At 40.3% G+C, this 12,921-nt stretch overlaps 1 protein-coding gene across 1 annotated transcript in view; it reads left to right on the top strand.

Annotated features, from left to right (window-relative positions):
- LOC311356320 (protein diaphanous homolog 3-like) overlaps nt 1-12,921 on the top strand; it is a 235,268-nt gene that overhangs the window by 61,382 nt on the left and 160,965 nt on the right. The window contains 2 exon segments of the mRNA XM_084476091.1: nt 9,475-9,549; nt 9,965-10,034. Of these exon segments, the coding sequence (XP_084332217.1) occupies nt 9,475-9,549; nt 9,965-10,034 (145 nt within the window).

Here is a 12,921-nt window from a genome sequence, read left to right as displayed (position 1 = left end):
GCATTTTGGGTGCTGTAACACTTGATTACAATCATGTTTATGATTATAATAATATCATTGCCATATCATATGGCAAAATGTCTTTAGGACATCATAAGTAATCTTTAGTCAACCGTGGTTGATATGTACATGAAGTCATTTAGCAGATGCTTTTAGTTTGAGAACACAAACCACTCAAACAAAAGTGAAGCAGCTACAAAGAGGTTCTAGTGCTGCGTGACCAAGTTTTAAAGTTTTAAAGGGCTTTCTAAATTTCAAAACCATTTCAAAACATATTTTAACTATGATTTAAGCATGGTGATGATGAAGCCTAGACACTTCTGATCAAAAACAGGGCTCTCACCTGTCACCCATTTCCAGGTGGTCCACTTTTATTTATTAATTATTTATTAGTTATTTCCTACGGTTTCACATGACTGACAGAACACGAGCCACAAGTCACACTGAGATATTGGAGAATGAACCCATCAAATCCCACAAATGTATTTTCAATTTGTTTTTTGTTGCCTTGTCACTGATGTCCTGATTGCTGAGCTTTTGTCGCAGATTTGCAATTGACGAACGAAAAATTATAAATGTTATGGGTTTTAAATATTATCAGTCTCTCCATCCGTCTCTGTTCCTGTTTTTTCCTTTTTCTAGCTTTTTGTCTCTATGTGTAAGTGTGTGTGTGTGTGTGTGTCTATTCCACAACAATGTTATGTATGTAGATTCCCTTGTTTTTCAAATCGGCTAGTTGTCCTTTTCCTTAAGAAACCAAACATATAGTTTTCATTTAAATGAGTACATTGATAATAAGGAACAAAACATTGTATCAGGGTGGCCGTGGCCCCTCCTGGCACTGAATCATGGTACCCAGTGAAACTCAGTCTCGGATGATGTGTAGTTGCCATCCTGGCAGGGCTCAAGATGAACATTTTCATTTGGTGGCACCCTAACAAATTTCTTTCTACCCCTTTTTTGTTGCTTTTTAGCAGTATTGGCACATCCTTTGCCACGTACCATCCATCTGTGTAAATTCATTATAAAATATTCACTCACTTCAAATAAATTGTAAAATGTTTTAATCACATTTTTATTCCACCTCGACATCTTTCCTCGACATGAACCAACTATACACTCTCCTTCACTATCAAAAAGCCTTACCTACTTATTTATTGGTAACAGGCTGCTAAGGTAATATTATCCTATATCAGCTCTACCTACTAATAATAACAGACTGCTAAGGTAATATACTCCTCTTATATAAAAAGAACTCTTCCTACTAATACTTCCTACTATACTCCTCTATTAAAAAGCTCTACCTACTAATAACAGGCTGCTAAGGTAATATATATATATACTATATCAGCTCTACCTACTAATAATAACAAGCTACTACAGTTAAGATTTTTGTTTTTTATCTGGTGTGAATTGTGCATTCCTCCGCATGCTTTGTTAATAGCGTTAGTGCTGCAGTGCAATTTGGTTGAAACTTTGCTTGATGTAAGATACCACCTTTTTTTAGCTTTATAATCATTTGAAGTACCCTGATACATTCAAAGCAGTGTGTCTTCATTGGAACATTAGCGGGTTGTGTTTCCAATGAAGCTAGAATATAGCTTGAATACCGGCGCCACCATACAGCCGCGCTAAACCCTCCAGCACTGCTCAAAACCTTGGCGCTTACCACAGCACCATACGACTCATTATATCATGTAAAGAACAAGGCCTCAAATCGACGCTGCCCGATGTGGTGCTCCGTGGCTCGTCTAGTGTGCGAAGGGGCGTCTTTCCTGGGAGAGGAGCTTGCTGAATGTTTCACCTTGGGATTGTGTATATTGGGTCACATGGTTGGCTCATCTGAATGCGAATGTGTGACCTGTTGCCAAGGCAAGCTGATGATATAATCATCGTCGGCCTGTAATTAATAATAATCAAGTTTCACATTTCCGTCCTCCTTCCTGTGTGTGTGTGTGTGTGTGTGTGTGTGTGTGTGTGTGTGTGTGTGTGTATGTTTGTGTGTGTGTGTAGATTTGTATAGATTTGATTCTGGTAATGATGTTGTCCATTATTGTAAATATTTATAACATGTCATATTATGGAATCAACAATTATATTCTTATTTTTTTCTGATAATTTACATAATTTTTGAATACCCGTTTAGTATCAAGAAGAAAAACCCCCTTCCTCTTCCACAGCAACATACAATATTTTGTTTATTTCTATCTGTAACAGCAAATGGCCATTAAAGGGCCTCTATTTTACCATCAGGTGTGAGTGTGATTAGCCATTACAAGCCGTTTCAAAATATGTCCTTCACACCTGAGTGAAGGTGCCTAAGTGACATCTCAAGTGGGAGTGTCCACCTAGATGTATGCTGGTATCAGTCTTCCAGCCTACCCACTGGACGTTAACAAATGCTGCTTATCTATCCGGGCGGCAGTAGCGCAGGAGGAAGAGCGGGTTGACTTGTAACTGGAAGGTTGCTAGTTCCAGGCTGATTGCCGAGGTGTCCCCTGAGCAAGACACCTAACCCATGGTTGACTCATGGCCGTCGGGTTGTGAACGTGTGTATGAATGGTTGTAGGTCGCTTTGGATCAAAGCGTCTGATAAATGGAAATGTATACATAATACATCTAGGTGGACACTAATCACACACCTGGTGGTATAGGGACCTTTAAGGGACATATGAATAACATTGAATGCTGTTTATTAAACTTGCAATGTGTATAATTTATAATATATCTTTAGTCAATTCTGATCCTTGGTGGTGGCGAAGAAAAAAACATGAAGGTTTTTTATTTAAGCTCTTAAGAGTGTGTGTGTGTGTGTGTGAGAAAATACAGATTGCCTATGTGGATGATGTTAGGTAGTGTTTGGCAGTGTCGGCGGTCTCTCCCCCGGGAGTCTAACCGACACTCTTAGGTCTGGACCATCACATGTCCTGTGGAGAGCCAAGACACAGATTAAACATGACTTGTGTGTGTAAAGGTTGGTGTGTTTGTGCGGGACAGTGTCTGTGTGTGTATTGCGGCTGTGGGGGCGAGTCGTAAATTTCCCTTCCTTAGCCTACCCAGTGACTTTCTATTTATTTTCATGGCTAAAATGTCAGTGCCAGATATAGAGGGTTTTAAAAAGCTATGTGTTCTACTGCACTCTCTTCCCACTCTCTCTTGCTCTCTCTCCCTCTTACTTTCTCTCTCTTGTTCTCTTTTGTTTCTCTCTCTCTCTCTCGCTCGCTCGCTCGTTTTATGCAATGGCAAAGCTGCCATCTCAATGCAGCCAATTAACACATAATTTATTTCCCCTTTCCATTATATTTTTTCCTCTATTTTCTCTGCCCCACTTTTCTCTTACTAATATTCTTCCTAATGAATGTGCTCACTTACATCTTCAGCTAGTATTCAGGTAACGCACATGTCATTTATTGGTCTTGTGTTATTTGTTCTGCGGCCAACGGGGAACAGAACATTGTATAGCTTGTTGTAGAAGAACACGTTTAATAATAAAGTCCATTCATCTCTCCTGCAAGAACAAACCCTAAAAATAAGACTCCATGTCTGGTATCCCATGAACTTGTGTACCCAGGTCGCGACGTGGTCGGGTTCCACTTTTCAGTGGAAGCTAGTGAACTGGAAAACGGCTGGCCTCAAAGTGAAACCAATATGGGCCAGTAGGATTAATGTCTGCATTTACAACAAAACAAGGATGAAGGGGGAGGAGGAGATCCAGAGAGGAGGAATGCGGTCGAGAGGAAACGGAACGTATCTGTATCTTACTGAATGGGTACTCTTTTGTTCATCATCTAGTACCTAATAGAGGTTCATGGTAAATATCACCCTCCTTGTAGTATAGCATTCCCACTGGGATACCTGTCCTGCTGCACATGTAATATGCCTTAAATGTTTTCAACAAATTTCCAGAGGGGACAATATTATATGTAAAATATATATATATATATATATAGTTTGTTGAAAACATTTAAGGCATATTACATGTGCAGCAGGACAGGTATCCCAGTGGGAATGCTATACTACAAGTCGGGTGACTCGGTACCAGATGATATTGTGTACTAGACAGTACTTTGTACTAGATGGTGTTTACTAGTACACGTTGTATAGAACGCTAGCTGATGCCCAGTTAAAGGGGACTACTCTGCAGTACTGTGCGGAGTGTATTTGGGTCGGCCCGTCCCCTGGGCCTTGTTCTTCCGTCCCTGTTGGGAGGGTGGCTATCCCGCCGCGCTGCGCCTAGCAGCTAACGGTGCGCTCACCCCTCTGTAACCACAGCGGCGTACCCCGGGCCCACCAGACTCTCCTGAGATACAGCTAGGAGTCAGGCTACCTTAGCTGTGAAGTTAGCCAGATAAGGTGGCTCATTTTTCTCTTTGATTTATGACTGTTTTTGTTTCCCTGGGAATCGGATGATGAATTTGTTTTTATCTTTTCCAATACTCTCACTCCCATCTCTCTCTCTCTCTCTCTCTCTCTCTCTCTCTCTCTCTCTCTCTCTCTCTCTCTCTCTCTCTCTCTCTCTCTCTCTCTCTCTCTCTCTCTCTCTCTCTCTCTCTCTCTCTCAACCAACCCCCCCTTTCTCGCTCGCAGTCGCTCGTTCCTGTTCTCCCACCCTCTGTGTGAGGTGTCATCTATCGCCCTGTAACATTGCCTTTGAGCGGTTTCAGATGATGGTCGAGTCCGACTGTGCTCCCCTATCTCCTAATAAACATTATTTACCCATATCTCGGTGACACATGCTACGAATAATGTATCACTAATATGCACAGGGTGCTTCCCAAGTAATGTGATCTTGGCGCATTATACATTTTTAAAGAACTTATTTTTTTCTTTTGGGTAAGGTAAAGTTAATAATATCTTGATAGGCTTATGGGTTGCCTTGGAAATGCCATAGAGTTAATGTTGACGTTTCACTTTGAGTGTGACACTGAGATCTTATTTTAATGGATGACTTAATTTAGGGAAATTAAATAAAACAGCAACAAGTAATGCTTGCTCTCATTCATTAGTATCCGTTTTACCTATATATTTGGGTTTATTAAAGCATAAACAGCAACGGTTTTACTTCTATTTTAGACTTAATATCTACTTTGGAAACACAATTTGATGCAATTAATGCCACCCTAAATATAAATTAATTAACTTAAACAATATCTGATTATTATGACTAAATATATATTATTTTACTCCTGAAAGACTATCTGATGCAATTAAAGCCTTAATATCTATTATTATTTTTCTGACACACGACTTGGTTGTATTAAATTAATGTCATTGTTTACCTTTTACTACTTTCTGATAATTGTGTTGGATTTTCCTCTGAAAACTTTTTCTAAACAGAAAATCAATTGATATAAAAAAAAACAAGTGTGATGAAGCTTTCAACAGAAAAAATATCATTAAAATAGCATAATTGAGACTGATCATTTGGAGATAGAACCACATTATGCCCTTTAAGTTTATCCAGAGTTGTATCTGCTGGTTCTGTCAATCACCTAGGTGTCTTAACATATTTATTACTGCTCATCAAGGATTCAGTTTGATTAGTCTTTTCTCCTCTGCTGCAGTCTTCACTATCTGCCATATCATCTTTGACTATCTTCTCTTCTCTCTTTCTCTATCCAATTTTCTTTCTTTATTTCTTGGTGTCTCGCACTTCCTCTTTCCCTCTCCCTCTATCCCTGTCTATATCCCTCTGTGTGTCTCGCTCTTTCTCTCTCTATCTCTCCCTCCACACTCAGAGTGATTGAGTTTGCTCTCATCTGCTCACCTCTGTGTGCCACACAAAGCAACAGTAGATGGATTACAGCCTCCACCTAATTCCTCCTCCTCTTCAAGATTACATTTCTACTCACACTGCGGCATTGCTGCCTGCCCATCAGTTCTTTTATTCCTCTCTCTCTCTTATTTTCTCCCTTTTGCATCAACACCAAATGGATTTGTGGGGGAGGGGGTGAGGGTGCATCTCGTCATCTCGCTTTGGAGAAGTGGTGAGCTGTGTAACAATTATCCACTTGCTGGCCTGCATCCTATGCCCCTCTCTCCAGCAAGCCGCAAAGCGAGCAAAGAAGGGTGGGTGCCAGTTGTTCTGTCACCCCCCTTCCTTCCTTATATCCTTCCTTCCTCTGCTGTGGATCAGCTGAATATTATTTCCCCCTTTGCTCCCTCCTCCCCTCACCTCACCTCAGCCCATGATGGAGATGCAGCCGGCCGCTCTGCTCCGCTGTGCATTTCAATGAAGTGCTTGTCAGGACCTCCTGCCCCGACTACTCAATATCCACCCCAGCCTGGGCCGTGGCCCCGTGCAAAGCAGGGAGCTAAATTAAATTTCCTCCCTGACATTGTCACCCCGATCCTCTGCATCCCTGGCAGCAGTCGCCCCTGTATCCGTCAGCCCGGGCCCTGTCAATCTCTGCCAGGGTCCCTCGTTTCCCTAACCCTGTTGAACCGACACACATGCACATACTCACGCACACACGCACACACTGGTAGTCCCCCTTCTACCTACCCTAGAGATTGCCTGGTCTGAACAGTAAAGCATTAATAGAATTGTCTGTAATTACCGTCACAGTCCTCTGGTGTCGTTCCTTAAAGTGAAGGCCACTCAATCATGCACATGACTTCTGCTCATTAACTACTAACTCCTAGTTAATGCGTCTCATCAGCTTGCCTAATTGAACAACATGACATCGAAGTAACTAAGTATAACAAAAACTAGTTTGTGCAGCACTTTATATTTCAGTAATAACTCCAATTTTGATTGTATACTTTGATTGTTCTCAGCCTCACGTCGTCGATTGACAACATCCGTTTAGACCAATTTTATAAATGATCAGCATGTTGCTATATTGGTAAAATATGTAAACTCATTCCTACATGGAATGAGTACAGGTTCTTACTGTACGTTGTTGCAGAGGTAGGACCCTTTTTAACCCTTTTTATATGAGTGATTAGAAGTCCTACAAGTTTTTACTCAGAATGATTATAGTTATAATATAGTAAACTCCTTGCAGAGTTTGAAGAAGCAGTGATACAGGTTATAATAGAGTTAGAATGATCATGGCTGTACAAAGGTAGAAGTTAGAGCAGAGGCAGAGCCGTCTGGAGTGTTTGTCATTGTATAAGGAGCTTGAAAAAGGAATTCAGTGCACTATGCATACCGGCGACTACTAAATTAATTTATAGCAGCAGGGGTTGGCATAGCAACACATTAAATACAAAACCTGAGGGCTTCAATGTCAGTGCTCCATGGCGGCAGATTACTGAAGTGACAAAGCCCTGCACACTTTCCAACACATCTAATCATCGAACAACTTTCCATGCCGCGCCCTCACCTTGAGACTTCATGCTGATGTGATTGTGTGATGCCAGCAGGTGCACAGCTTGGAGAGTTAACCGTACAAACAAGAAATGCAAATGATGACGTTTGTCATTCACCACTCAGACATGAAATTGCTTCCAGTCATGTTCTCGTTTTGACTTTTTCTTGTTTTGCTGCCGTCGTGTTCTCTGGTGTTTTGTGTGTGTTTTTGCTCCCGAAATTTGATGGAGACATTAGAGAAATATAACACTTGACATGTGGCATCTCGACGGGAAAGGAAATGTTCCTGAGCTATTCGAGTAGCGTCCAGAGCTGTTAGACTTGCGTACGACTTTATTGTCCAGCCTGGGCCGGGAATTTGCTTGACTTTTTCCGGCTTTTAACCATTAATGATTTAGGTTCATGTTTACGTTTCTAATCTTGTCTGCTTTAAGCTCACTTAGCCTTCAACTCTCAAACTCTCGAGAAGCCCAAGCCTAGACCACGTCCTAAGAAGCTTTGACTTCGTCTCAGTTCTTTGCTTTGCTCTTTTTTCTATGTCTAAGCTGAACCTTCAAGGACAACGCAATGTCAATTAATTTATTCTCAAGCATTCAGTTTTTGTGATGGATGGTCACATAACCTCATAGGATAGTGAGTGATTACCAATGGGAGGGTGCTTGTTGGAGTAACCCTGATGGCTCAGTACACATAGCCTCCCCAATACCCCTGTTACTTTCAGTCTTCCATTTCATTCCATACATAACACATGATTGTCTCCTCCCCAGAACGCTGTGTGCTGGCTTGGGTTTAAAGCCTGGCTCTCCGTAGGCCACCATATAGGTGATGTAGCCTGCAGTTAGATACTGAAAATGGAAAGCCTTTACAGGAAAATAAATCTGTGCAATATGTTGCCCCCAGATCTTTTAATCAAGGGCTCGGTGGAGATCCCTGTGTCCCAACTAAAGCCATCTCTACATGAGAGCTCTGTGGGGACAACCTTAACGACCCGACCAAGGGTAGCCCTCCATCCATGGATTGTACGTGGCCAACCGCAAACCGCTTTGATTCCTCCGGGAAGTCGTAGGCGTCTGAAATGCCACCGGCTCTGTTCAAATATTTGTTCCATAGGAATCAAATACTCCTTTGACACTGTGTCACGGCCATAACTTTTTATTATCGCGCTCGCTTAATTCTCCATCTCACTCTCTGGTTGAATGATATATTTATTAAAATACTATCAGGATGACGTATTCAATTTTTGTACAGACTCCTTTAACCTCTGTTTGACTTACAGTAATTCCTGTAGCCAAGCCTGTATTTTTCTACCGGTTCTTAATGCAATGAAGCCCCTATGACTATTTTCCTGTGATATGACGTCCAGTTAGTTGCGATGACTCTGCTACGTTTGCCATCTTAGTTTTGTGGCGCTAGGAGCAGTTAAAATAAATAGTGGGTTGATTAGGACAGTTATTTCTGAAACATGAGCACGTGTGTCTATGCTTCTAAGGAGAATAATACCGTACGCAAGGAGAACCATATCACAAGTTGCAGGCATTGTGAGGGTAAATTGTTTTGTTTCAAGAAATCACGTTTTTCCTTAATCTCTTTCCCCTTTATGTGCTACTAAGGAGCCACAGTCTCCGCATGCGAAAAGCTGCACCACCGCATGATCCCCTGGATGGGTTCTCTTGTGCTAGATCCCAATAGATACATTTATGTTTATGTGATGGATATTTGTGTGGATATATGCATCTTTTTGATGTTTGTTTATTATATTTACATTATATTTTTGCTGTGTAAAAAAAACAAAAAGGCTATTTTCCTGAGCAGACCAATTGTGACAATTTAATTATTATATTAACATCATTTTAATCTACCACACACACACATGTTGTTTAGCAATAGCTTTGAACGACGTCTTTATTCCAGTCACATAATTACCCCTTATCCCACCCCATATGTTTAAACATCTTGTTATTACGATAAAGTTAGACTTTGAAGCTAATCCCTGTGTGTGTCCACTTGTGTAAAGGCTTCTTAGTCCGTGCTGTACTTCATGTTGGACCGAACACTGTAGTTTCTGTATGTGTCGGCGGGTGTCAGAGTGTTCACCGCTCATTTATTTCCGTGCTTGATACCTTACAGTCCTGTGTTTTGTGTTTGGATCCCGACAGCTGGGTGCAGGGCTTTGGTCACGAGGGTCTGGGCCTGCTGCTGGACGTGCTGGAGCGACTGCTGTCCAGAAAACAGTAGGTCCACACCACACGCAACGAGCAGAATCAGCCGGAAGCTCAATCATGAAACCCTACACACAGTCACACAGGTGGACACGCCACATGCATATGCACACACATGCACACACAAACGCACACGGAAATGCCTACGTGCAAATGTACGCGCACGTCGTTAAAACGTGCACGGATACGTGTACATGCACACACCCAGACACACAAACTCAAGGACGCGCACACGGAAGGGCACACAGACGTGTACATGAATATGTCCACACATGTTTATTATATTCACACACACACACACACACACACACACACACACACACACACACACACACACACACACACACACACACACACACACACACACACACACACACTGTGTGAAAATGTGTTCTGAGCTGAATGTGTTGACCCACTGTGTTCCCAGGCAGGAGAAGATGGACAGGAGGAACCAACACAAAGTGGTGCAGTGTCTCAAAGCCTTTATGAACAACAAGGTATGCCTCTCTCCTCAGGCTAAGACAAAATAGTGCGCACTTTGGTAATCCTCTCATCACGCTCATATTATACACAATACGATTCATTTTGGTTATCCTTTCCTTACTGATACACACTATACAGAATAGTACTAGTTTGATACATTAGAGATAATAATAATATTCTCCACTTTGGTTATCCTCTCCTCACTGATACATAATATACATAATTGTAATAATAATCACTTTAATATGAAATACATAAACATTCTAACTGGTTATCCCTTCCTCGCTGATACTTCATATAAATAATAAATGATAATACACACTTCGACATAAAAAATCACTTACTCTTAATAAGTGCTATATAAATAAAGTTGCCTTCATCACAAAAAAATCAATGAAAAAAATGAAATGCTCTTCTGAGTTAAATACATAATAACGAAACAAGTTAAATGATCCTCTTCTGAGTTTTATGCATTATTGCAGGGCAGGATTTTTTCCTGGCTCAGAATGGGCTTTTGGGGGGAGACTACACAGAACAGTAAGCATGATTAGTCTGCGTACAGTAAAGGCAATGAGTCTGTGTTACCTTATATGACCGTTTGATAGATAAAAAGATGTATTATGCTTGAATAAATGAAACCTCATTTTATTACAACATTGGGAGGACCATGCTGATTCTGGTCCCCAAATGACTACATATTTGTATTCATATAGTCATTTGTAAAAGCCAATATTAATTTGTGATACCTGCTCCTGGAGGTGTTGGTGTCTAAAATCTAAAGTCCTTACAGCTTTCATAAGAACATAACTTAAAAGCAGAATGGCCATGACGCCGATTTTCTACAGCCCCTTGAGAGTAGCATTGGTCTGTGAAGTTACCTGTGCAACTAGTGGAACATATAACTTTGTTTCAATCGGCAAGAGATTTTTTTCAAATTTTTTTTTTTGCATATTTGACCTATTCTTGTCTACCTAGTGCGTAGGCTACTTTGGCTGAAGCATGTATATTCAGTAAGGAAACTTGCTAAATGTTTTATTAGAAAATAGATTATTGAGATTTATCTTCCTCTATAATCCTATTCAAATTTAATTTATTTTATTCCTTGTTATCTTCAGTATTATAATTATATGTGAACTTGTAATGCTCAAATTTAACCTATTTAAAATGTACCTGCAATGCATTGCCAATGCCACTGTCCGCATGTGGTTGTTAGATATTCTGTACACTAGAGGGCATTCTACCAATTAAAATTTTCTTGTTAAGATAATGATAATATTAGGCACAAAATTCTATTATATTAACGCTGCCTCTCGACAGCGTTATTATAATAAGCGGCGTTGTCCGTGGTGATGGAGAGCACTGACTCACGACTCATGTTGTAAGGTCCTTTTACATTGAACGCTATTGTCCATTGAGATTATTCACACTATAATTAAATAATAAAATAACAAGTCATTGAGTTGAATGGGACTGTACACATACAAGGCAATTTTGTGAAAAGCGGCATAAATTGTATGCACAACAAGGTTGAGGTTTTAGGGTTCTAGCTAGCGAATAAATCGGTTTAACAAATCACTTTCGAGGATGTCAGTTACCATGGTCAATGTATATGTTGTTGGACAAGGCAAAGGTAAGAACCTATCAATGTTTCTCAATGGACAGTGCTCTTAATGCATTCATAGTGGTAAACTGCAATCATAGTCATATTATTATCGCTATATGTTAAATGTATTGATCATTCATCTTGATAGCAGTTGGCGCTACAAGCAAACGTTTAATTTAACCCAGGTACCTGAATATAGGTTTTTTTGATAACATGAAAGTGTGAAGTTATATGTATATATATATATATAATAAGTTTCATTTTTGGATACCAACTTTCTATAAAGGAATGATTGACTACTTTTAGTCATGGAACAGGGAAACAACCGATTTATTAAAGATTGCACACCTACTTATCATAGTCCCCTCATCCGCAAACAGCCATTCCCTGAACTATTTTACAGTTGGTTTACAAAGTAAAACTCAAACAATTTTGATAAAAGGGCGGCGCATAAGCTCGTCTTCACTAGGCTATAGAGGTTGAGTATTTAAAAATCTGTCTTTTGAACTGTGCGAAAAGTATAGGAATATGCTGCATAATCGCTTTGCAGTAGATTTTTTTTAATGGTGCAAAAGAAACTGCTTCTTGTCTCACTCTCTCCCCCGATATGAGACTGACCGGTCCATTGAATGTATACTAAGAACGGTCTGGTCCTGTGTGGAGTCAAAACTACCCGATAGTCAGTATGTTCTTCTTTGGTGCTAGCATAGACGTTCTCATCCATGGGACTGGCTATAATGTACCACAGCCTCTACAAACAAAAATCACTTGATTCTGAGATTTCTATCGGAAAACGTTTTCTCAATCAACTCTCACTTTGGCAGGATTTTGCTGTGGTCATTTCTGAAATCCTTTTGGCGGCCTAACACCGTTAGGGGTGACCTCGAAACGTCAATGATTAAAATCTTCGATAGAAAGACATTTAGTCAACCTTGTATTTAATAATCGAATCGTTGTCGGGAAAAACAATGGGACATTCCTTTGGGAGGATGCTCATTGACTGATACCACAGCATTGCTTGGTTTCTAGATGGAAAAGCTTATGCGTTATGTTTTTTTTTGTTGAAGTGGGGATTGACTCAGTCTTCTGTGTGCAATTTGCAGCTATGTTTTTCGTTCAATAAATCTCTGTATTTTTTGTTGGATATCCACTTACTGTAATGGCTGTGGCACATTCCAATATATCTTTTTTTCTAAGTAGCATAGTAGGTTACACAATGTCAGGAAAAATACTTTGACAGCATTTGGAAACCATTTAAGATGACCGAAAAGTGTGATGTACACTGTGTCCACGGGCGC

Source organism: Micromesistius poutassou (genome assembly GCF_964030765.1).
Source record: "Micromesistius poutassou genome assembly, chromosome: 12".
In the NCBI taxonomy this organism is placed as follows: domain Eukaryota; kingdom Metazoa; phylum Chordata; class Actinopteri; order Gadiformes; family Gadidae; genus Micromesistius; species Micromesistius poutassou.
Note: the sequence above shows the minus strand (reverse complement) of the source record. Positions and strands in the feature narration are given on the sequence as shown.